This window comes from Capsicum annuum, chromosome 2, assembly GCF_002878395.1.
Source record: "Capsicum annuum cultivar UCD-10X-F1 chromosome 2, UCD10Xv1.1, whole genome shotgun sequence".
Lineage (NCBI taxonomy): Eukaryota > Viridiplantae > Streptophyta > Magnoliopsida > Solanales > Solanaceae > Capsicum > Capsicum annuum.
Genome location: NC_061112.1, coordinates 145,876,129 through 145,902,830, shown reverse-complemented (window position 1 = coordinate 145,902,830; position 26,702 = coordinate 145,876,129). Strand labels below are relative to the sequence as shown.

Below are 26,702 nucleotides of genomic sequence, written 5' to 3'. Positions count from 1 at the left end.
TGAATTTTTCATTTAGATCTCCAAATTAAAAGTTGTACTATATGTTAAATAAATATTTGAACTGAAATCAAATAATGCCTATTGAGCTCACATTATTTTCTTTCAACTAACTCAAAAAACAAAATTCAGTCAACTCACAGAATCAAAATCATGAAGGGTATTTTTAAAAAATTAATTAATTTATTTTAAAATCGCGCGAAGCGCGACAAATTTCACTAGTTTAATAATTAAACTCAATACACCATCATGCTCTTACAAGACTCGAGAACAAATCTCTTAATCAGGATACTTAATTAATTAATTAATGTAAACGTTACAATAATCCAACCCTCTAATTACTCTCCATCTAACTTTTTTTCAAAATTACTAAAAATTCATGACGCAGTCCACGCTGATGCATTATATTTTTACGAATATATAACTTAATTTAATACGGCTATATTATATTTATGTGTTCGCGTTTTTTTAGTAAAATCAGGACTTTATATAATTATTTAAAAGGGTTCGAATTTTAAGTAGTTATAATAAGTTAAGTTATGATATGACGTAATTTTTTTCAATTTTAATTTGTTCACCAATAACCGCAAAGTAAAAAATTAGTGAACTACCATGTCTTAAAATCAAGAGCAGCAGACTGAAATACGTCGAAGAGGTTAAAATGGGAAAATTGCAAACCAGGAAATTTTTCATTGACAAATTGGGCTAGCACTTTATAATCCAGTCCAATATTTTAAGCTGCAAGGCCCAACAGGGCTTCTATATTTCGGCGCCAAAATAAGACGTTCCCGCCATTTTTTTCATCATCATTTGCATTTTCAATCCTTATCTTTTTTCCATCACTTATCTTTTTCAGATCTCCTTGAGAAATTTTTTAGTTTACAGGGACAACAAAATGTCGGAGGAGCAGCCAACAGTAGAAGGAAGACGATCGAGCCGGAAAACAAGCGGCGGTAAAAGGGCGGAGGCGCTCGAGCGGATCAAAGCTCTCCGGTCCGGCGGTCGACGGTCAACTGAGAACGGCGGTTTTCAGGTGAAGATAGATGAACCAATTTACGATATAGTTGAAGATGATGAGTACAATGACATAGTTGCAAAGCGCCGTGAAGCAGCTAAGGGATTTATTGTTGATGATGATGGTTTAGGGTATGGAGATGAAGGTCAGGAAGAGGATTGGTCAGTTGCAGGTGTGGTATCGTCTGAAGAATCAGAGGGTGAGGATGAGAAGCCAAAGAATAAGAGGAAGGCATCGGAGAAGAAGCAGCAAATTATGAAAAAGCCATCAGCTGCACTTACTGCTGCTGCGGCACTGATGGGTAAGCAAAGGATATCTAGTATGTTTACGTCTTCAGTGTTTAAGAGAGATGATAAGACTAGGAATGTGTCGTGCGATAGTATTGTAGATGATGTTATAGCTGAATTTGCTCCTGATGAGGCTGATAGAGAGCGAAGACGAAGGGGAAATTCAAACTCATTTCTGGCTTCGAGGAGTTCAATTGCTAATTCCAACTTGTTTAGTGTTAAAGCTGAGAAGCCTGTAGCTGATAATGGTGATTTAATGATTAGACAGGAAGTAAAGAGTGCTATTGTTCATAATGGCGAGTCTATTTCAAACGGCTTACCTAAAATTAGTATGGATGAAGGAACCGATTCCGGTAAAGAAATTCGAAATAGTGAGGTTTTAGATGCTGTAATGGAAGGGGAGAACGCAGTAGAATCAGAAGATTTGTCTACATTGGGAACGAGGGATAATGACACTGTAGTAAATTGTGCTGAATTGAAGTCCGAGCCCTTGGTGGAAAATAAAGTGTTTGCACTAAATGCTAAAATTAAAGAGAAAAAAGATTCAGGGTTGAGTGCTACTGCTGAATGGCAGGCCTTAAGGAATGCAGGTAGTGAGGTTTTGAACTGCACTGAATCGGGGGCAAAACTTGTAAACAGTGAAGAGAAAACAGATTTTGAGGTGGATTCTGATGGATCATTCCCTTTCTTCATACTGGATGCCCATGAAGAGCTGTATGGTACAAATGCTGGAAATATTTATCTTTTCGGGAAGGTACTTTCGAAAGCTTTGTTTATGTACTCTTTCTCTATACTGGTTTAAATGAGTTCAAGATCACCTGAAAATCCCGCGTCTCTATTTTAGTAAACTTTGATGATAAACAATTGTGCTGCATCACTCATGTTTGGAAGCCATTTCGCTTTTCTTTAGCCATGCACCTTATGTTTGGAAGCCATTTTGCTTATCTTTAGTCATGCCCCTTATCATTTGGATCTTTAGCTGCTATGACCAAGTAAAATAAACGTACACGTACACATTCGATAGGATTATACCACCATATGGAGGATTATACCACCATATGGCCTACTGTTAACTTAGAAGACATTATTCAGTTTAAAGAATTGGAAAGTTATATGATCAATTTGAAAGTGACAATTGAACAACATATAATCATATGTTATATCCATAGCTGACAGATGAATTCTGTCATTTGAGGCAGGTGAAAGCTGAAGGTACATACCATAGTTGCTGTGTTGTTGTGAAGAACATGCCAAGATGTGTTTATGCCATCCCAAATGGTTCTGTGTTTTGTACTGACACGATCTCAAAGCTCTCCAGAGATGTGGAAGCATCTCAAATCTCTCCCTCTGCCTTCCTCAGTCAGTTGCACGTAATCTCTTGAAATGCTTTCTCCTTTCATGTAATTGTATTTTTTTCTATATAGTCCTCATTATTCACCCCCCTCACTCACAAATTTGTTTCCAGGAGATGGCATCAGGATTGAAGGCTGAGTGTAGAAATAAGCTACTGGAACATAACATCTCAAGTTTTAGCATGGCACCAGTGAAGGTTTGAAGCAAAATTTACTTGCAAATTGTATCCTGTAAATTTTACTAATTGAAATTTGCAATACTATTTGTTTCTTTTCTTTCTCTTTCCTTGTTGATATTCATTGCGTTTCTCTGCTAAATTTGTAGAGAAATTATGCCTTTGAACGATCTGATGTATCTCGAGGGGAGAATTTTGTCCTTAAGATTAACTATCCTTTCAAGGTACATTTGTTATTTCTTTATGTATATTTGGGACATTATGTACAAGTTATGCTAGCCAAATATTATGGATTCTGCAATAATAAGTTCAAGCTATCATCCAGATTTTCTCTGTTGTCACATTTTGGTGTCATGTCTTTGACTTACCAGTTTTGAACTTTCTCATTCCAGGATCCACCACTTCCATCAGATCTCAGGGGAGAAAACTTTAGTGCCTTGCTTGGTACTCATTCCAGGTATGTTTCCAATAACTTCTCTAGTTTACATGCTTTACATTCATGTGGTACTCATTTCAAGTATATTTTGGAGGACTTTTCTAGTTTACAAGCTTCTTAACATGTATGGTCTCTCATTATGAAGAGCTTCAATTGAAAAGATGATTACTTTTCATATCAATTCAGCTGGGTGCTGCATTCTTCAGTAGAAAGTATTAACCGAAAAAGCTCTAGACCAATAGTATATTTTGAAATTTGCATTAATTTCTCTGTGAAGTGTGTGGAGCCAGCTGTGAATCCATCAGTTATTCATAAAGACCTCATCCCCCCTTCTCTGGAAACATTTATTATTATCAATATTTGGATATTTATTTGTTTAGTACTTCTACTTGATTTGAATCTCTTTGGTTTCTGTGATGTTACCCAGCCAGTGTTTATTATTTGCAGTGCAATGGAGCTATTCCTGATCAAGAGAAAAATAAAAGGACCCTCATGGCTATCAATTTCAAAGTTCTCTAGTTGTCCTATTCCTCAACGTGTAAGGCCATCAAAGCAACCTTTCATCCCTTAATTTGTCTTCAGGTGGTTCACCTGCTCTATATTTCTGAACTTCTCCTTGTTCTGCACAGGTGAGCTGGTGTAAATTTGAGGTCATTGTAGATGGTCCAAAAGACATCAAAATCTCCACTTCTTCTAAGAGTGTTGTTGAGATTCCTCCAGTGGTTGTTACAGCAATAAATCTGAAAACTATCATCAACCAAAAGCAAAATATAAATGAAATTGTCTCTGCATCTGTCATTTGCTGTCAGAGTGCGAAGGTAAAGTACATGAGGCTAATTACTTTTACCAATAATGGTCTGATCATAGACATTTGCTTTTAAGATACCAAAAGTAAATGTTTCTTCTTCTTCTTCTTCTTTTTTAAAAAATAGTAAAAGGAATTATTGGATCTTCTGATGGTTATTTAACTCATTCAGTGCATCTAAAGATGTAAATGAAGCTCATCAGATCAACCATGTTTATTACCCGAGTTGCCATCTGTAATGTGTTTCGTGTATCCGTTCTAGGAATTAATTCTATACCTGATTATGATAGTTGAAGTAAATATTATGGTAAGTCAGGTCAAGGGAAACTGCTTGGCAAGAATTTCCTTGAAGTTTCACTAAAAAGAGCATATGTTGATTTTGCAGATTGATGCGCCCATGTTAACATCTGAATGGACAAAGCCAGGGATGCTTTCTCATTTTACTGTCGTGCGTAAGCTTGAGGGAGGCATATTTCCTATGGGATTTACGAAGGAAGCAGCAGAAAGGAATGCAAAAGCTGGATCAAATGTTATTAGTTCTGAGAGCAGGCAAGTTCATTGGGTAATTAGCCTATAAGTTTTATCTGTTTCTCATTTGAGTTACCTAAATGTCACTTCCTCTCTTTGAAATCAGTGAAAGGGCATTATTGAACCGGTTGATGATCGAATTGCACAAGTTGGACAGTGACGTGCTTATTGGCCATAATATATCTGGCTTTGACTTGGATGTTCTTCTTCATAGAGTTCAGGTTTGTGTATAATACGTTCCACCTTTCATAGTAGTGGTCTCTAAAATATTTTTGAAGACATGATCCTCAGAATCTTCCTTTTCTGTTTTGAATGTTAATATATTATTAGCCGTGCTCTTGTCATAGGTAGTCTGTTTTCCTATTTATACAGAACGACATTGAGAATTTTCCAATAAATACTACGAATTTTTAGTTATCTCAGAAATAAAAGGTTTTGTGTATTTTTTGATTCTAAGAATCAAAATCTGCGTATGATACACCTTTGTGGTGGGGCCCTTCCCCGGACACCGCTCATTGCGGTAGCTTTAGTGCACCGGGCTACCCTTTTTAAGAATCAAAATCTGCAATAGAGAGCTGCCTGCTTATTGCTCTTGGGGAGCTATCAATTTCTGCAGGCCTGCAAAGTCCCAAGCAGTATGTGGTCAAAAATAGGCCGCCTTAAACGTTCTGTCATGCCAAAGCTTACCAAGGGCAGTACACTTTTTGGCTCTGGAGCAAGTCTGGGAATCATGTCTTGTATTGCTGGACGTCTCCTGTGTGATACCTATTTATCTTCTCGTGATTTGTTAAAAGAGGTAAATTCCTATTACTTAAGCTAGATTGAAGATAGCTGCATAAATATATTTTGACATTGTGTAATTTTTGGTTTAACTTTATTCACTTTCAGGTTAGTTATTCATTGACACAACTTGCGAAGAATCAACTGAACAAAGATAGGAAGGAGATTTCTCCCCAGGATGTGCCTCGAATGTTTCAGGCTGCTGACTCACTTGTGGAACTTGTAGGTTCTGATTCCGATTTGGCAACTTTTCTATAGAATTGCTTTCAATTTTTATTAGCATAGAGAGAGTTATCTGTTGTTTAGGTCTAGCATGGAATTTGCTGTCAACAATAAAAGAAAGTGTTAACCCATTGCATAACAGACGGGCCAGCTGTATTGTGCCATTTATTGTCTTGCTGAATGTTTTAGAGTACATTGTACCACATGTTTTAGAGTACATTGTACCACTCCATAACCATGGAAAATTACTGCTGATGGGCTTTTCAACGGCTAGGAACAAAGCAGTAATGGAGTTCATACAACATAAGTACACCTTTATGCAGTTAAGAGTTCACACTGCAAGAATAAACTAGAAGCATGTTTATTTAACTAACAGATTGTCATGGAGCAGTTTGCTTTGCAGCTCTGGATATACTAGTTTCATTTCTATTTAATATGTTAAGTTGGCGGAGAGTAAGGATGAAGAGGAGTGGCAGGTTAGTAGGGAGGGGTATAAGTTATCTAAAAAAGAGGCTAAGTTAGCAAGCTGCTAAGACAATAGCTTTTGAGAGTTTGTATAAGGGGTTAGAGGTGAAAGGCGGGGAAAAGAGGTTATTTAGGCTTGCCAAGGCTAGGGAGCGGAAGGGTCGGGATCTGGATCAAGTGAAGTGCATTAAGGGGAGGATGGTAGAGTATTGGTGGAGGACGTCCTCATTAAGAAAAGATGGCAGTCGTATTTTCATAGGCTTTTGAATGATGAGGGGGACAGAGGTGTTGTGTTAGGGGAGTTGGAGCACACCGGGGAGTGTCGCAATTTCAGCTATTGTCGGCGTTTTAAGGTAGAGGAGGTTAGGGAGGCTATTCGCAAGATGCGAAGGGGCAGGACGACCTTAAGACCCCGCAAATTTTTCTAGTTGTTAAAGCTCTTTAAAGCATGCCAAGGAAAGCTTCACACTTAGAAAATTTTGGCTAAGCGTTAAGACTTAGTTCATTTTAGCCTTCAAAAGTTGGCGTTCTTATTTTATGACCTTTACGTCCATAAATTATTGATATTTAAGTTAATCCATGCTCAAGAATGTCAATAGGGGTTCCCAGACGAGTTTCGGATTTTTCGGACCTCGTTTAGACTACGTTTGGGCTCTCAAAATAGCAGACCAACGCGATCTTGGCACGCCGCGTCGCCTATCGCATTGGTTAACATTGTTGCAGGCTGCCAGAGTCAAAAGTACTGAGGCTTGACGCGTCGGGTATCACATCGATGTCATCGACGCACCGCATTGACCAACGCGTCAGCACCCAATTATCGGTCATTAAAACAGCCGCGACCCCAGGGTTGTTTAAGTCTTTTTCCCACTCTTATATAACCCTATAACACGAGATTCAACCATTGTTTACCCACAAATACTAGTTTTCTCTCAATTTTCCTCAAGAACAATCATTAGGGTTCATAGTTCAAGGCTCAAAACACGAGAATTCCACCCCGAAAATCTTCGTAGAATCAAGAACTAAGGTATGTTAGATGTTGATTCTTGGGTCCCTTCCACCCAAGAAGTTCAAGAAGCCTTTTTCAAATTATAAAGATTGAATATTTATGATTTTTCATGATTTATGTGAGTTGAAGTTCATGTTTATGTTATTGTTGAGTTGTGATTCATGTTCTAGATTACAAGTTTCATGATTTAGTCCTAGCATGTGATGATTTGCATAATGTTCATGATAAACCCCTTTAAAACCCTTTTAAGATGCAAGTTTATTGATGTAACCATGTTAATTGGATGTATTGATTATTGTATAACCAAAGTATGCTCCTCATATGTTTGATAAAATGCTTATGTGAAGGAAATAGAGTCATTATAGCATGTTAGCATAAAATCCCTAATTATGTATAAGTTAATGCATGCCAAGTGTTTGTGGAAAGGCCTTAGTGAATGAATTATGATATGTTGCATGCACTCCCATTTACGTGCATTCCTTAATGAATGAATTATGAGACATTGGTACGCATCCTTATACGTTTACATGTTTAAGACTTCCAAGTGCTTGAAGAGATGCCTCCTTGATTTTATTATGAATGAAGAATTGTCATGTCTTATTTATTAATGTTATCGAGTCCTGGGGTATTTAATACTCGACAATTTAGCTGATTGTCTAGAGCCAGTGTCAGTTCTCAAGATAATCTCACTCGTGCCATGATCAGTAGTAATCTCAGTATCAGTCTATTCCAGTTCAGTATTTAGTTCAGACCTCAGCATTATTCAAGTATCCAGTCTAGAAACTCAGTAGCATTCAGTCAGATAACAAAATTCAGTAGTATTTCGTCAGTCAATGGAACTCAATGAGATCACGATCAGTAACAGTTCAGTCAAGCCTAGTATGAACTAGGAAATCAGTTCAGTGTCTTTCAGTTGGGAGTAGGATTCAACACCGAGCGAGTTTAGGGATGAGGGCTTACCCGCTAGATAGGACTGAGATCCCTAGAAGCAATCCCTAAGTTCCAGAACTACGTAGCCAGCGTAGGTATGCGATGTCACCCGTTAGATAGGACTGACATACTCCGGGATCACCCGCTAGTACAAGACTGGTCACATACTCCGGGATCACCCGCTAGTACAAAACTGGTCTCAGGGGTCACCGCTAGATTAGGACTGACCCCATAGCAGTTGTCTTTACCAGTGGCACAGTACTTACACCTTTTCAGCTGGGGTTACAGGTTGGACCCCACTAGTTCAGATTCGTGGCATGTCGGTTACATGACTACATCCCACAGTCTCAGTTTCAGAATCAGTCTCATTAAAAGAACTCAGCTCAGTAGCACAGATTTAGGACTGTTAGATACGGTCACTCATTAGTATTATCAGGGGACTCAGAGATCGCCCGCTAGATAGGACTGATCTCAGATTTAGACAAATACCGTCAACTAATATCAAGTACCAATAGATTCGGAGATCACTTATTCGATAGGACTAATCTCAGATACAGTTAATCAGTTTCAGTAACCTCAGATATCAATATCAGTAGATTCAGTTATTCAGTATCCCAGCATTAGTAAACTCTAATGTCAGTAAATCACCATTCGGAACTCAGTATTCAATGTCACTGCGATTTCAATTGTAGTTTATGCATTCATGCATGTATCCTCATTCAGTATACTCAGATTATTTAGTCAGTATAGTTCATGCATATGAGCCCTTGCATTCAGCCTTACCTCATCTAGTGTACCAGTACATTCTCACGTACTGACGCATACTTTTCTCTTACGCTATGGTGTCTTATACCATAGGTTCAGAAGCACGGCATCCAGAGCACCCTTAGCAGCTCAGACTCAGCCAGCAGCAGTAGACTTAGCAGTGAGTCTTCATTCGAGGATGTTCCTATTTTGTTATTGCATTAGTTTTAGTACTTTAGTAGACGGAGTTAGGTGGGGAATTGTCCCATCAACTCCACAGTTAAGACAGTTTTAGAGGCTTTTAGACTACAGTGTTGTTCAGACTAGAGTATTTCAGACAGTTTATGGTTTTATAGTTATTAACTCAGCTGTTATGTTTTATCAGTATTTTAGATGTTTTGAACCTAATGGCAAGTTTTCCGCCAGTTTTTCGCATTTTTACGGTGTATTATTCAGTGCTCAGTTACAGATATCAGTCAAGAGTTAGCTTGTGGTCCTTCAGGATTATGAGCCCCGTGTAGCGTCCGGGGTACCAGATTCGGGGCGTTACAGCGATGGGGTCCGACGAGATTTCGGTGGATTTTTGCAAGTTTTCTAGCGGGGCAGGGTTGAGGTGGTTGACCAACTTGTTTAACAACATTTTCAAGTCCACAAAGATGCCTGAGGCGTGGAGATGGAGCACGATGATTCCTTTATATAAGAACAAGGGTGACATTTAGAGTTGCAACAACTACCGAGGTATTAAGTTGTTGAGTCACACGATGAAGATTTGGAAGAGGGTGGTGGAGCGGAGGTTGAGGAAGATTGTGTCTATTTCGGAGAATCAATTTGGATTTATGCCTGGTCGCTCAATGACGGAGGCAATTCACCTAGTGTGGAGACTGGTAGAGCAGTATAGAGAGAGGGATCTTTACTTGGTGTTTATTGACTTGGAAAAAGCGTATGACAAGGTCCTTAGGGAGATTCTTTGGAGATGCTTGGAGGCGAGGGGCGTCCCTGTGGCGTACATCAGAGCGATTAAGGATATGTATGAGGGGGTGAAGACTTGGGTAAGGACCGTGGAAGAAGATTCTGAGCATTTCCTGATCTTGACAGGGTTGCACTAGGGATCAACGCTTAGTCCGTTTTTATTTGCCGTGGTGATGGATGTGTTGATGCGGAGTATACAAGGCGAGGTGCCTTGGTGTATGCTTTTTGTGGATGATGTAGTTTTGATTGATGAGTTGCGGCAAGGTGTTAATGATAAGCTGGAGGTTTAGAGATAAACCCTGGAGTCTAAAAGTTTCAGATTGAGTAGGACCAAGACGGAGTATTTGGAGTGCAAGTTTAGTGAGTCGAGGCAAGAGGATGAGGTGGTAGTAAAGTTGGACTCTCGGGCGGTTGAGGGATAGTTGTAAGTATCTTGGGTTTACGATTCAGGGGATTGGAAAAATAGATGAGGATGTCTCTCACCATATTGGGGTAGGTTGGATGAAATGGAGGCTCGCTACGAGAATTTTATGCGATAAGAAGGTACCTCCCAAGCTTACAGGCAAATTCTATAGAGTTGTTGTCCGTCCGGCTATGTTATATGGAACGGAGTGTTGGCCGTTTAAGAATTCTCATATTCAAAAGTTGAAGGCGGCGGAAATGAGGATGTTGCGTTGGATGTGTGGATTTACAAGGGCTGACGGGGTAGGAATGAGATTATTCGGGAGAAGGTGGGAGTGGTGTCGGTGGAGGATAAAATGCGGGAAGTGAGGTTGAGATGGTTTGGTCATGTGATGAGGAGGGACATGGATGCTCTAGTTCGTAGATGTGAGAGGTTGGCCTTGGATGGTTTCAAGCGAGGTAGGGTAGACCAAAGAAATACTGGAGAGAAGTGATTAAACGTGACATGGAGCAGTTACAGCTCACTGAGGACATGACCCTGGATAGGAAGGTTTGGAGGAAAAACACTAGGATAGAGGGGTAAGATGGGTTGATGAATCGTAGTCAGTAGTTAAGAGGGCTTTGGTGTCCTTTATTTGGTAATGTATAATATTTTTGTGGATGTTGTACTTATGTTAGTTTTATCATGTTTCATGCTTTTGATGTTTTTGTATATTGTCCTTTGTCTTGAGCCGGAGGTCTATCGGAAACAGCCTCTCTACTTCTTTAGAGGTAGTGGTATGGACTGCGTACATTCTACCCTCCCCAGACCCCACTAGGTGGGAATATATTGGGTTTGTTGTATTTCTATTTAATATGTAAGGCTGGGTTTTGTCTCGTCCTTGTAGAATGAAGTTGCTGATGTAATAATTTTCTCCAGTACACACAAAACTGATATTTCCCTCTAATTAGTACCCTAATGGGCATTTGTGATCTATGCAGATTGAATGCGGAGAAACTGATGCATGGTTATCAATGGAACTCATGTTTCATTTAAGTGTTCTTCCTCTAACTCGTCAGCTGACCAATATCAGCGGTAACCTTTGGGGAAAAACCCTCCAGGTAAACTGTTATAAAACCTGCTTTATGTTCATGAGACCAACTTTTTGGATGTTATAGTGTCAACATTAATTTATTTTTATTTCAGGGTGCTAGGGCCCAAAGAGTAGAATACCTCTTGTTGCATGCATTCCATGCTAAGAAGTTCATAGTGCCAGATAAATTTTCCTCTCATGCAAAAGAAGCTAAAATTACAAAAAGAAAGTTGAACCACGATGATGAGGGAAAAGAAACTGATCCTGTTGATGCTGATGATCCAAATATTGAAGGTGGGATTCCAGAGACTGACCATGGAAAAGCAAAAAAGGGCCCTTCCTACTCTGGTGGATTAGTTTTGGAACCAAAAAGAGGTTTATATGATAAGTACATTCTGCTACTAGACTTCAACAGTCTATACCCTTCGATTATTCAGGTTAGTTATTCTTAGCACATCTCTCTCTCTCTCTCCTTCCCTTGATCATAATTTACCCCACATTCCTTCTCCTCCATGCCGTTTCTTTTGGAAGGGGGAGCATTACCTGGACTTTTGCTACAATATGATTAGCTGCTAGCTATTTGAAAGGTTCATCGCCTAGTGATGTCAATTTCTAGATATTTGCCTCTTATATTGCAACTTTCATACTTTAATTTCCTCTTTTATTCTTTTCCTCTTTAGGAATACAATATTTGTTTCACAACAGTTGAAAGGTCTCTGGATGGCTCAGTTCCTCCTTTACCATCTAGTAAAAGAACGGGACTTTTACCAGAGGTAGGTACATCGTACTCGATTGCATATTTTGGTAACTCCCTGAGCAAATTTTCCAAATTGGCTTCCCAGCAATGTAACTAAACCAAACACTTTTGCATCTCTCGATCTTATATAAGCATTAAGTGCATGCCCAGGAGAGTTCACCCCAACACTTTTAAGGACTATTTGATTCTGGAAGTTTTGCTCTGAAGCACAATTTGACATACACATACTATGCGTATGAGAATTTTTGTTGGTTTTGTTCAATGTACTATATCGGTTTGTTGATCCCATCTGACTTTGAGTTTGGTCGTCTTTGGTTAAATCAAGACTTCTTTTAAGTTTATGGTTTCTCACAGATACAAGTAATCAAGCAGTTCTAGGCAATTCTTGAAGGTGATATATACTCATGACTTTTTGTGGTGAATCTTGCAGTTGCTTAAGAATTTGGTTGAGAGGAGAAGAATGGTCAAGTCATGGTTGAAAACAGCATCTGGCCTCAAGGCCCAACAGTTTGACATACAGCAACAAGCTCTGAAGCTTACAGCAAACAGGTCTCACTGTTTTTGTTATATAAACACGCTCACATTGTATATACTCGTGCTACTTGATGCATCATCATCATTGACATGTTTTTGGAAATATTTTTCCCGAGATGACAAAATTTTACTGCAGTATGTATGGGTGCCTAGGATTCTCCAATTCAAGATTCTATGCAAAATCGCTGGCGGAGCTTATAACCTCACAAGTAGGAAGCTCGGTTTTCCTTTACTGTTGTATATTTTATTTAAGCAGATTATGACTGCATGTCTGACATCTATATTTTGTTTTGTAGGGAAGGGAAATTTTACAGAGTACTGTTAACCTAGTTCAGAACTCACTAAACCTGGAGGTTTTCTTCTCATGGAATTTGCTGTTTACTTATCCTGCTTAGATGCCAAATTTGGTCCTTGAACCCATTGTTCTCTTATGAATCAGGTTATCTATGGTGACACAGATTCAATTATGATTTACAGTGGACTTGATGATATTGGAAAATCCAAAGCAATAGCTGCCAAAGTCATTCAAGAGGTTGGTATTGGGCCGTTGGGCCCCCCCGAAAACTCATGTATTGTGGAAGCCTCCTGTGAACTAATCTCGCTGTCCTATGATGGCATTTGCACTTTTTACCTTTTCTTTACTTGCAAAACATTCTTCATTGTCCTTGTATAAGATCTTTACCTAAGAAGTTAAGATTGGACATACTGGTAAAACCTGAAGGAGTTTTTCTCTAGGTTGTCTCACTTTTACTGATGCACAAATTTTTTTGCATTGAACAAGATATTGAGGAATTGACCATACGTAAAATCAGGATTATTGATACGGGCCTTTTCCACATTAATGGAATCTCATCATCCATACATAATGAATTGATGAGGTATATTTATACTATAATATATGAACGATAAAAACTTAGCTTTCCTATTGGGGATGGTTTATGCTGTGCTCCGGGTATAGATCCTCCTGATTTTGGATCTGTTCATATAGGGCAAATGCTCCCATTATCATTCTCTTTTCAATTAATTTTATACAAGTATTTAATAGAGTTGCGATAACTCTGCTTGAAAATTAGGGTCTCTTTACAATGAAAATATATGAGTAGCAATCATAGGTCTCTTCTAATCAACTAGGATTCATCACGTGAAAGTGCCTCCTCTTTTCTAGGTTAACAAGAAATACAAGTGTTTAGAGATTGATCTTGATGGTGTATACAAGAGAATGCTGCTTCTCAAGAAAAAGAAATATGCGGCTGTAAAAGTGCAGTTTAAGGACGGAAAGCCCTATGAGGTAGCTATTGCATGTTACTTAAAGTTCAAATGCCTTTGAACTTCTGTGAGATAGTTCTCTAACTACTACATGTTACTGACTCTTTTGTTTAGGTTATTGAGAAAAAAGGTCTTGATATGGTGCGTCGTGACTGGAGCTTGCTGTCAAAGGAATTGGGAGATTTCTGCCTGAGCCAAATACTGTCCGGCGGGTATATTTTGTTGTGAACTTGTTTCTTTATTCTTTTCATAGCCTCATACAACATGTGATTGCTCAGAGTATTGAGTGATTTACGTGCCTTTAATGGTTGCAGGTCCTGTGAAGATGTTGTCGAATCAATACATAATGCACTTATGAAGGTAACATTCTCAATGATATTTTAAATCATAAAGCAGGAGTTGAAATGGCTCCCGCAGCTTTCATACTGAACGCGCTTTAGTTTATATTGTAGGCTATACTCTTGATCAAAAAAAGTATCATAGGCTATATTCTTTAGGATTGAGAATATTTCCAGGAACAACTCTAAGATTATGGATTCTCTTCTGGGAGTTCCACCTTTACACAGTAGCCCCCTTTCCCCTTGCCATCGTCTCTCCTTACCTCAATCATTGAGCGTCTATTGCCAAACATCCTCTGTGCATCTCCGCTATTGTATTGCTAGTGCATTGTTCCAAAATTTGATGTGCATCCTGGAATCTTTATCTACAGCCAGTCATCTTCATTCTGGTAGGAGGAAAATCCAACAGCTACACTAGCACCTGGAGAGGCAATCATCTCATTTTAGTTTTAGGCCCCATTTGTCCATGTAAATCATAATTTTTCGGAGTTGAAGTTGAAGTGGGAGTTGTGTTTGGCCATGAATATAAATTGGAGCTTTTGAAATTTCGTGAGAGAAGTAGGAGTGGAAGAAGTGAAAACAAGAATTCCAAATTGTATTTGGAATGTGTTTGGCCATGAATATAAATTGGAGCTTTTGAAATTTCGTGAGAGAAGTAGGAGTGGAAGAAGTGAAAACAAGAATTCCAAATTGTATTTGGAATTCTTATGGCCAAACACTATTATTTTCACTGAAGTGAAATAATTTTTCGAAAAAAGCGAAATTGTCATGGCCGAACGGCTATTTAATTTTGTGAACTAGCCCTAATAATAACTTACTGCGATTATCCTTGAATTTCTCTGTTCTATTGCAGGTACAGGAGGAAATGAGGAATGGGCAAATTGAGCTGGAAAAATACGTGATCACCAAATCATTGACTAAACCACCCGAAGCCTATCCCGATGCTAAAAGTCAACCTCATGTTGAAGTAAGTATGAAACTTCTTTGCTCAATTCATGTCTCAGAAAAAGGAAATGTATCATTAATCATCTGTGCTTTTGTCTTTCTATGTTGTCACCATTTAGCTTACTTTCTAACTAAGATTTGACATTGTCATCCTCTACATCTGTAGGTAGCACTTAGGTTGAAGAAAAGTGGCTACGTTACTGGTTGTTCTGCTGGTGATACAGTACCATATGTCATCTGTTGTGAACAGGTTTATTTCCTATTATTAATGAACAATGCGATGAAATCCAGGTTTTCTTTTGGTTTTTGTTGTCTTAAAATGCATTTGTTACGCATATTTGTAGGGGGATGGTTCGAATAACTCTGCCGGGATTGCTCAGCGGGCAAGACATCCAGATGAACTGAAAAGAGATAATGGCAACTGGATAGTAGACATTGATTATTACCTTGCGCAGCAGGTCTTTGCAGTTTACTTATTTTGATCTTCACGTTTCTATTATTACGCATACATATTTTGTGACTCCACCTAACTATGAATCATTTTCAATGTCGCAGATACACCCTGTAATATCACGTCTGTGTGCATCAATTCAGGGTACTAGCCCGGCACGTCTGGCTGATTGCTTAGGACTAGATTCATCCAAGGTAAATAGCAGCTTTTCAAAACTGAAGTTAATTCAACATGGCATAATTTTGACAAATATCTTAGTGGTTCGACTTTTTCTTCAGTTCCAAAGTAAATCAAGTGAAGCTGTCAATGATGATCGCTCAAACTTGCCTTCGTTTGCAGCAGACGAGGAAGAAAGGTATCAATTTCTTTCAGAGAAGTTCTCTCTGATTTCTTTGAACTCCTATTTTGTTTTAACTATCTTTATGGTTTCAGTTTCCTTTCACTCTTTTTCTGCTTCACCTCTCTTCCCTAAACTCGCATTTTTTGGTTTACTTATATGCTATCTTCTCCGCTATATGAACATATTTTTCTTCCTACAATGCTAAATGCAGATTTCGGGATTGTGAGCCTTTGACTTTGACATGCCCCAGCTGCTCCGGCTCATTTGAGTGTGTGCCTATATTTAGTTCTGTATGTTCATCAATTAGTCAAAAGCCAGCAGACTTGCAAGGAGGAACTGCCAGCAAAGTCTGGGAAAGATTTACTTGTCCCAAATGTCCAGAGGAGAGTGTGGGGAATATATCTTCAGCATTGATAGCAAACCAGGTAGTGTTTAGACTTTCAACTGTTCCTTAGACAGTCACGTCAAATATTTTTTGTCGTCTGCTTTCTGTCATCGAAAATGTTTAAACATGTAATCATAGCAAACTGCCTTTGTGCTGTCTATTTTTTTCCCAACTGATGATTTCGTTCTGTATGAGTATTGATGGCAATGAAGTGTTTTCAGACTCCAGGTTGCCATGTGGTTACACCACGTTACCTACAAGACAATTGTGTCTCTAAATTCTCTCATTTGAAACCTTTACTTATGTGGTTCTCTCTTCTTGTCATTTTATCCTCCTCTTCCTCTCCTCCCCCCGAATTAGTGAATTTCTTGGCACCAGATTCATTTTTGCTGTATTCTCAACCTTTCATTTCCATGTTTTCCACTTCTCTTTTGGCAATCATCGTCTTTGTTATATCACCGTGTGTTGAATACACTTCTTCAAGGATATTTCTTGCTGCATGTTACTTTCTCATTCGTTGATTGAAAAAGAAAGGAAACTCTTATATATATATGTGTGTGTGTGTATGTAACTAGTGACGGGCTGATTGTTGTATGCATGCTGTAGACCCATGTTGTAATGCCATCCTTGACACAGGTTAAAAGGCAAGTAGAAGGCTTTATTTCAACATACTATAAAGGAGTGATGATGGTATGTGCTTAAATATCATACAGCTATTGCTTTGACGAGCTTGCTTTACAGCACGGGTCTAACTAAAGCCATTTTGTTCTTTTCAGTGCGATGATGAAACTTGCAACTACATAACTCGTGGCCTGAACCTGCGAGTAATTGGGGACTCAGAAAGAGGAACTGTTTGTCCAAATTATCCCCGTTGTAACGGGCAGTTACTAAGACAGGTTTGAACTTTTTTATATTATCTTGATTCGCCTGTTTGGTTAACATGTAGTGTTTGTTTTAGCTAGTTACTGATAGAACTTGTACGCAACTCACCCTGGCAGTACACTGAAGCGGATCTTTACAGACAGCTTTCTTACTTCTGCTACGTCTTAGACACTGTACGCTGCATTGATAAGGTCATCCCTAGCCCACTGTGTTAATTCGTCTAATGAGATTTGATTATACCTTTCCAGAGAGATATGCTGATCCTGGTCTCTTTTTCAGTGGCAGGTAGAGAGTAACATGAGAATACAAGTCGAGAAGGAGCTTGTTAGGATACGTCCCTTGGTTGAAGCAGCAGCATCAACTGTACAGAAGTTCCGGGATAGATGTGCCTACGGGTGGGTTCAGCTTAAAGATGTGATTGTCTCAATATAGCAAGGCCAACACTGTACTACGTTGTAATATCATGTAAATTGGTACCGGTACAAGCAAACAGACTAGCAGAGCAATTTAAGAAAAGAATTCCATAATTATTCAACTGAAACTTTTTGTAGCCACCAAAGTTATCTTTAATGATATATTATGAGCCCATGTATTACACCATCCAGTTTTATTCCCGTGCCCTTGTAAGAAATCTATTTATGGAAAAAAGAAAGAATCCAGATAAGGAAAGAGATGCCTACTTTTATTGACCTTTACAAACTTCCAAGGAAGCTTATGCCATTGAAGACAAACAGCATCAGAGAAAAAAAAAAAGTATAGTCTCTTTTGGTTGCTCCTTTACGTAAAATATTAGTCCACATGAGGACGAAGATACACAATGCTGCAAACCTAAAACTCTTTGAAAGTTTCTCCTGTTGAAGACGGTCAAAGTTTTCATTCATGGTTCACTGCAACTCCCCAACAGGTGCTTCATTGAGCCAGAGGAAATGGATGAAATCATACAACTTTGCAGTTACACTGACCTGCTCCACAACAATTCAATCAGAACCAGCACTAATATAACAAAAGAAGCTTCAGCGAAAGATATGAGAAGTACCAACTATTCTCATTGGTACTTACCTTATATGGTGTTGGGTTCAGCCTTCTCATGTGATCTGGTCTCATTTGGTCTAGCTGTTCAATACATCTCTCCCTGATCTCCTTCAATGGAGGAAGATCTTCTCTCATTTTATCTTCAGAAAAGGACAAACCATTATCAGTCATTCGAGAAGTTGGTAGTGCCAACATAGGCAAAGTACCATATCAAGCAGGGTCACACTTCTGCGGAAAATAAATGATTCAAACGAAGAAAATGCAATTGAGAGAAAACAATTCTTTACCTGAATTTCCAGGCCAAAAGCACTTCAAAAGCTCCTCAACACGCTGGGGTACCACATATGCCCTTTTAGATTCACTAAATGGGTGGCGGCATAATATTCGTTCACCTACCTGTAAAATTGCAGGAGATAAAATTGTCCATGATCTCATTTTGGTACCCACAAAATTAGATAAATTTCTAAATTAAAATTGACAGTAGGAAGAAATATCAGGAAGAACTACTAGGAGCTCAACAAGACAAGCCTCATAAATCACCTTAGGCGATGGCTCATTTTCACCGGTCATTATGTCTACAAGGGGGTATCCTTCCTTCCCATACAATCTGTAACACCGCTTTTTGCATGGAATAGAGACCTAGAAACAAGAAATAATGAACTTCCGCACTGAATCTAAATACCAAATGAATATCCATAGCTTCAGCAGACCTTTGATACGTCTTCAGAAAGTTTGATTCTAGGCTGATTGTTTATTTCAACTAACTTGAAAACAACACCCAAAGCAGCTTGAGCATAACAGGTAACTAAATGAGTTCCAATACCAAACGCATCAACCTCGTGACCCTGTTAAAAAAAACAAGTTAGTTGATGTAGCTTACTGAAGGAGAAAAATATAAGTCAACAGGCATAAGAACGAACATTCAAGCTATAAACTCGAATTAATTTGAGGATTCTAAAAGAAGAAGACGTCAAGTTAGGAGGAATATTCATGCCTCCACTTCATATTCCAACGTAGGCAAATATTTGGTCTTTCTACCTTTCCATTAACAATGAGTGAACACGGATGTGATTTTGTCCACTAGTAGGAGTAATTAAATAATCTTTACTAGAACTGTTTGTGTCCACAAAAATCTTGAGGGAGCTAGTCATATTTAAGCCAACATCATAATTCAAGCTAGAGATGATTTCCTGTTCATACTTCATTCTTAATAGCACAAAAAGACAGAGAGGTGTCAACTAGATTAAAAATCACTCACAAAAGTAGAACATAAAAAACTAAGAATGAGGGAGGATCCCCGTGATCTTACTTGTTTATTTAGCGCATCCAAAGTTTCTTCATTAAGATCATTGCTAGCTGTGATACTAGTCTTTCCAAAACCAAGCAATCCAAATTCTTTCTCAATAGCACAAAAGAATTTCCTAGCTTCACATGATTGATAAGCAAGATCACCAGAGTCTAGTCTAATGCCTACTGCCTTATACCTGCATAATAGTATGTAAATGCTAAATATCCTGAAAAACAATATATAAGGTATGGGAGCAAATACACTAGAAAGTCCACATATATAAACACCCCACCCCCCACCCCCCGCACCCCCCCAAGCCCCCAAAGTAAAAAAAGAAGAAGAAAAAACTTGAACTCCAACCTCATGGTTGAAGGTGGAGAGTTCTTTCCACTAGGTTATCCCTCCTTGTAAGGTTCACACATTTAATTAAAAAGGGCAACCCGGTGCACTAAAGCTACCGCTATGCGCGGTGTCTGGGGAAGGGCACTAGGAGGAAGGGCACATGTTTCTCAACCTAAGATGAAATGCTCATGGATAAAAGGCCTAGAACCTTTGATGACCTGGACAACTTCGCCAATTCACCATTTAATCTAGGCTAGATACTCTTTTATGTTCATGAAGTAAAGAATAAACACAAGCTTAAAACTATCATATTAACAAAATTGAAAAGTGAGAAATTTCAGTTGGCATATCGTTTTTAATCCCTGAGAAAATTATGATACTATCTTCCAAATAATAAAGTATCAGATGAGGAGTCGAGACATGCAGAAGGATAGGCAATTTTACCCCAAAACATTAAGCGCAAGAGCAACTGCACAAAAATTTGGAAGACCACTTCTCATGACCTGTTAAAGTACATTCAAATGTTACCGAAGATCAATACTCACCAAAAAATTTGATCAGCGCAGAAACACATGTAAACAAAGAACAAATGGGATGCAGCATTAAGTACAACTCAATGGAAACAATATTATTAGCTGAATTACTTCGTATTCAAATACAAAAAGATTATATGCCGAGCCTCATACATAAATATCATGACACTGATACTTTTCTCTTACAAAGTATGACTAAGTTTTGGCTCTACCAACTACATGTGCATAGGTTATATGGCCAGGTCAAACATCTCAGAATACCGAGGAAAAACATATGTCTACAAGTTGTACTTACATCATAAGTGTCTACAAGGGCCAAAAAGCTTCCAGGAAATGCAAGTGCATAAGAGGCGAAAGCAGCTAACTCACTTTGGTTTGTCTCACTGAAAATTCCACCTAATAAGTGTGACCACTAAAAAGATCAAAGAGTCAACACATCAATGATATTCATGCTCAAAATGGAAGAGAAGCGAAATAATCTAATGATGCTACAAGAATTTTCAAAATTTGCATAGAAATAAAGGAAGGCCCAAATGAGATTCATGATACATTTTCCAGCCACTGTTAGAGTACTAAGAGAAGACACTCAATTACTGAAATTATTTCTTCGTAATCAATCATAGTAAGCATGTAGATTCTATTCTGTAATGGTATGCAACCCATGAATAGCATTATTTATTCCTTTGGGGGTAGAAGGGAGGGGCATGACCTAGCATCATTAGCTACCTCTGAGCATACAAATCACCAGAGAGGACACAGTTTATCTCGGTAGAATCATAACCTGGGGACCACAGATTAGGCACATATCCAGTAATCTGGCTACAAGTGAGCTATACCTAGGGGTTAAGCAGAATGGGTGAAAGAATATATACATCATAATTTCTTTTGTCAATTAAATAATTACTAGGGACATAGAGTCCATCAGGCTTTCTATATTATGCCTATTTTATCAAACACGGACAAGCATTGACACTGACAATCAATTGAACTGGATCAAACCCCATCTGCTCTTGAAATGGTGAATTTTGAGCAGGTTTGGTAAGGATGATTAAGAGCTTAGACAGTATATTGAAATGAAAAGGTGAAAACTGAAGTCAAAGCTAAATGATATTTGATATCGCAATATAGAGAACCAATATGATTTACAGAATGCATAAATAGAGACGGTCAGATTCCAAGAATACACCAAATGGAAGACTTCAACAAAATTTTGATGATCCAACTGGTACGTCAAAAAATGAGATAAGCAGCAAAATTTGAGTGAGATAATACCTTTAATTTGTTAAGCCATGTTTGTACCAGACTAACAAAATCCTCACAAACACTAGAACCATCATGATGTTGAAGTGATTTATCTATGATCTCATCTGGGCTCTACATTATAAAGATTAAGTTAGATAACAGATGACTTCAAGCAAGTAGAACGTTGAATTGCACAATCCAGAGCTAAACAAGTAATAGGCATTTAGAGATCAACATTTGAATACTCAGTTTAGTTGTCTTTATATCATAAAGAAGCAAGACAAAATGCACATGAGAAAACAATTGATCGTAACATAGCTTGAAAGTTGTATTCACAAAGAAAACATATGATCTTATAAGTTCACAAATTTCAACTCACTCATCTACTAAGGGTTCTGGCTAAAGTCTGCAAAAAAAAAATGATGATATTTTTGTTTTTTTTAGACACATCAAGATGTAAAATCATCTAATTTATGCATTACCAATAATTAGCTCTATGCTTGCTATTCCAATGCACCTAATTGAATATGAGCTCGTAATCAAGCTATGTGCAATTATGCATTGACTAAAATATTCAACTGATGCCACTCGATGACATTGACGAAGAAATTACAGTGGTCGCTTAATCAATTGAGTATATTCAAGCATTTATGTACTCTATCAATACATATGGAGGCATAAGAGAAAAGCTTGCATTCCACTTAAAACAGTGAATGGCTCTATAAGAGAGTTTAAATAATTTGTTTAACAACCTAAATTGTCATTTCAGTATCAGATTCACAATATTGTCATTAGATATGTGTGATAGATGTAATGATTATGGCTGATATCTTTAAAACGACTGTAATAATGAAAATGGTATTGATAATAATAATTATAGAATGGTAGTCGACGACAAACTAAAATTTGTTGAGAGGACTAAAATGGGAATCTGAACGGAGCATTTTACTAGTCTAAGACATGTTCCTTATTATGCTCTGACTAAGAAGTACTCCCTCAGTCCATCTTTACTTGTCCACTTTTCTATTTTGGGATGTCCAACAATACTTGTCCAGTTTATAAAACCAATAGATAATTTATCTATTTTTACCCATTTTACCCTTGATATTAAATACAATACATCACTCATGCATTTTTCAAAGCAAATAATTTATTATATTCAAAGGGTGATATAGTAAAATCACCCCTCTATTTATTGTTTCTTCAGATATGTGCCAATTCAAAAGTGGTCAACTTATGGACGGAGGGAGTAGGTCTTTAAGAAATTACCATCCTGAATACAGAGGGCCAGACAAATTGTCAGAGCACTTTGAGATTACAAATCTCACTTATTTCAAGGTTAGGCAAATTTGTCTGAAGGTTGCACCTACCAGAAATGAGCTAACAAAGGCATGGGAATGTGTTCCACGGAGTGGGATTCCAAACAGTTTTCCAGCTGCCACGTTGCTGTCAAATCACACAAAACACAACATCCACCAGGTTTGGTTATGATTAGAAGAAACATAACACCAAAAGGAAATAAAGAAGCATCTCGGCATTCTATATAACTTATAAAATGACAAACATATCCAGAAAAAAAAAGAGAAAATGTTAGGTTGCAGTAATGCAGCATTCAAACATAAAAATGCACCACCGTTATTTATCAAGTGAACTCATCCATCTCATGGATCAAATTTCCTTGAACGATTGATTTTCTAGTCAACGGTTATTTGATGTGTGCAGCTACATGCAAATATGCATTTTAATGATCTTTGTTGATGTTAAAACAATCATATCAAAGATCCTACTCTTTTTCCACCATTGTGATTTTGCTCCTTCAATAAGAATCAAAGCTGTGACTCCCAGTTGTCATGGTCCTTTCTAATGTCCTGCTTCATTTGGAGAAGCTTATAGTATGTCCTTTTACATATTGAAAGAAAGTTGTATCTAAAGGAACTTGCTTTTCTAAAAAGAAGAGTCTTTGATGGACTGCACACTCAAGCAGGGGTGACTCAAGGGTAAGGCTAGTGAAGCGCTTGCTTTAGGCTCCCAAAATTTTGAGGCCCCCAAAAATTTAACATGAATTTTATGATTTTAATTTTATTTAAAATAATATTAAAGATTGTAAAATAAAAGATACAAAACTTAAATTAAAAAATAAAAAAGAGCTATCTATTTTTATTAAAAATATTTTAGAACTTTTTATCAAGTCTTCACATTAATAAAAAAAGTTTTCACAATAATATTAAAGTTAATGCATTGCAAACAAATGACTAACATCTTATTAATTAGTCCTTACTTTTATAAATAATAATATTATCATGTAAAGTTAAATGCTTAATGTCTTCTAAGTATACTATACTAAAAAAAAGCAGTGCGTAAGAATAAAAAATAATAACTATAAATTATTGATAATATTTTAGTTATGTGCATATATTTAATTTTATTGAGACGGTCTTGCACTCAAAGTTCAAAATTTAAATTAATTCAAACATAATAGTAGAATTTGTTGTTACTAGATCTTGAGTCTCTAAATCATAAGAAAACTTATAAATCCACGTCTATCTCAATTAATAAGATAAGTAGATGTTGCATTTCATGAAAGCAGATGAAATAAATATAAACCTTGTCGCGTCAAATCCACCCATGTAGCAATACTTTGATGCTGATATACCACCATCAGGACCCTAATCACGAAGGTAAGTATGTTCACAATTTGTAATTCATAATTGAAAGATACAAAGAGGAAAGCTAAGAAAACCTGTGCTCGACGAAGCCCAAATTCAAGCAACATTTTGGACCTTCCAGCCACGAAACGGTGTCTTGCAGCATTAGTAGTAACTAGTGATGCGTAGTTTGTGAGATTTACGAATGGAGTTTCCAGTAGTTGAACCACCTTTGAGACACAAGCAATCATCAAGCACATTAAAGATGACATTAAACTGACATCACTGTTGAGAATGCTTCAAAAACAAGCACTAATAAAGGATGGTGTTAGTGGGACTCACAGCAATGGGTCCTTCAATCCTCATCAGCGGTACCTTGGGAAAGACTACTGATCCTTCAGAAACAGAATATATTTCAATATCTGAACAGTCAAGTCCTCGAAGGTACTCGTAGAAGCCATCCTACATAATCCATTTAAATATGCCTATGGTCAAGCTCTCACAATTCTCAGTATTCTAAGAATTCCTTTAAGCATACAGAAATATATCCTTCAAGAAGCATTCTATTATCCCAAAATGCTTATTCTAATTTCACTTTATAGATTTCAGAATTCACTTTTAATACGCCGAAAGTTCTAATACATTTTAAAGCAATATTTTACCGAGTCTCGAAATCGTCACGCAATGAAGAGAGCCAGCGGTACCACAAATTTTTTACCAAAAACTTTATTTTACACTTTCCAATTGAACGGTTGCCTTTAAATCTATTCGACTTCAAAACAAAAGCCAAATTACGGGCCCACGTATTCCAAAACAAATATTGAACAACACGTACTATTAGTCTGTTCAAAGATTGTGCCAAATCAAAAGCGAATAAACTAAATGGAACCAATGAAGTAGTATAAAAGCATGAGCAGATGGAACATCGGATGTCGCAGCTTGATTATCTCAAACATACTGGAATGATATGTTCATGACATAGGGCAGGACTTCCCAACGAAGAAGATGTACAATCGCATTTATTGGAACATTAATCAAAAAAACAAATCCCGTATCAAAACATTGAAAAGTACAGCAATAGATAGGGAAATAACAGGAAATGATACTTAGTATTAGGAACCAATGAAGTAGTATAAAAGCATGAGCAGATGGAACATCGGATGTCGCAGCTTGATTATCTCAAACATACTGGAATGATATGTTCATGACATAGGGCAGGACTTCCCAACGAAGAAGATGTACAATCGCATTTATTGGAACATTAATCAAAAAAACAAATCCCGTATCAAAACATTGAAAAGTACAGCAATAGATAGGGAAATAACAGGAAATGATACTTAGTATTAAAAGACAATTCATTGTCAAAAATTAAACCACATTTGTTCAGGCTTGCTCATAATAGCTATGTTCAGTTCATTTCCATGACGCAGAAAGATAAGGCCTTCACCTTTCAAGTTATCATCTGCAACAAAAATTCTACTTTGCATGATCAAAAAAAAATAATATGAAGAATCCTTTTCCCATTTTCTCGAGTTACACATTTATATGCTGCATGTAGAACATCTAAAACAAAGGAAACAATTCAGAATGAGCCTCCGGTACTACCATTTCCTCTAATGTATGCGTTATTTATATAGCAGGTTTTGGTTAACGGAATATAAGCGCCTTAAGAAAGCATCTGTTCCCAAATTTTACGCACAAGAATACAATAGTAACCTTACAAAAATTCCAAAACAGCATATAACAGAAAACGGCAAGAGGATAAACAGAGCAGATCAATAAATCAGCATAGAGTTAATTTAATCACATATAATAGCTTGTTAATAACAACTTTACCTCACATGACGGGGGCAACGATGACCTGATAAAAGCAATCTCATCCTCAGTCAATTTGAAACTAGCAATAAACTTTATACACTCTTCTAAACCAGCAAATATTGTATATTCACCACCAAACGGATTCCTCCTAAAATACAAGTCGAACCTGAAAAATATAACACCAAACACTTGAACAATCACCTTAATTCACTAGTTCAACAAACAAAATGCTTCGGCAAACAGCTAAATGATCGAAACTAGAGCGAAATTGAATACTTACACGGCACGTTCATTGTGTTTACCAGCTTTCCAGTAAGCATAAGCCATAGTAAACTGATAAAGATCTGTTAAAATTGGCGTAACCATGGGATTAGTCGGTCCATCAATAATATTGACACTTTCAGGGCTGCCATTAGGGATATTTTCAGCCATAATTCTCCTCTGCAAAAAAAAAAAATCTTCTTAGGGTTAAAGGCACTTGTACTTCTGTTTGTTGATACCGTTACAAATGAAGTTGGGAAAGGGGGGGAATATATATATAGAGAGAGACGAGGAGCGCCAAGGATTAGATCGGAGTTATTAGAGATATTATTACTACTTTGTTTCTGTATTTGCTTTTGCCTGCCTGGCTTTTTTTTTTTTTTTTTAATTAACTTTAGAGAATACTGAAAAGGCGCACGCATTCCACTTAACGCCTGGCGGCTTGGAGTGGTCTTT

The 26,702-nt window shown here is 37.5% G+C and overlaps 2 protein-coding genes across 2 annotated transcripts; one reads left to right on the top strand and one right to left on the bottom strand.

Moving 5' to 3' along the window:
- Positions 1-792: 792 nt before the first annotated feature.
- Positions 793-17,685, top strand: LOC107860285 (DNA polymerase alpha catalytic subunit). The gene is made up of 31 exons (XM_016705591.2): positions 793-2,053; positions 2,499-2,669; positions 2,765-2,848; positions 2,977-3,051; positions 3,220-3,284; positions 3,711-3,801; positions 3,893-4,081; positions 4,454-4,617; positions 4,703-4,817; positions 5,213-5,392; positions 5,485-5,598; positions 11,096-11,215; positions 11,301-11,624; positions 11,868-11,960; positions 12,375-12,493; positions 12,615-12,687; positions 12,775-12,831; positions 12,918-13,010; positions 13,644-13,766; positions 13,859-13,956; positions 14,059-14,104; positions 14,936-15,049; positions 15,194-15,277; positions 15,372-15,485; positions 15,583-15,672; positions 15,757-15,833; positions 16,030-16,243; positions 16,840-16,893; positions 16,980-17,099; positions 17,202-17,276; positions 17,371-17,685. Exons 1-31 carry the CDS (start codon positions 893-895, stop codon positions 17,515-17,517), a joined length of 4,644 nt encoding a protein of 1,547 aa, XP_016561077.2. The 5' UTR covers positions 793-892; the 3' UTR covers positions 17,518-17,685.
- Positions 17,592-26,702, bottom strand: LOC107860287 (nicotinate phosphoribosyltransferase 2). The gene is made up of 15 exons (XM_016705592.2): positions 26,266-26,702; positions 26,004-26,151; positions 24,510-24,629; positions 24,263-24,397; positions 24,127-24,188; positions 22,893-22,968; positions 21,553-21,654; positions 20,576-20,692; positions 20,192-20,250; positions 19,427-19,601; positions 18,828-18,962; positions 18,658-18,756; positions 18,405-18,513; positions 18,145-18,257; positions 17,592-18,047 (listed from the first exon to the last, which is right to left on the bottom strand). Exons 1-15 carry the CDS (start codon positions 26,415-26,417, stop codon positions 17,970-17,972), a joined length of 1,680 nt encoding a protein of 559 aa, XP_016561078.2. The 5' UTR covers positions 26,418-26,702; the 3' UTR covers positions 17,592-17,969.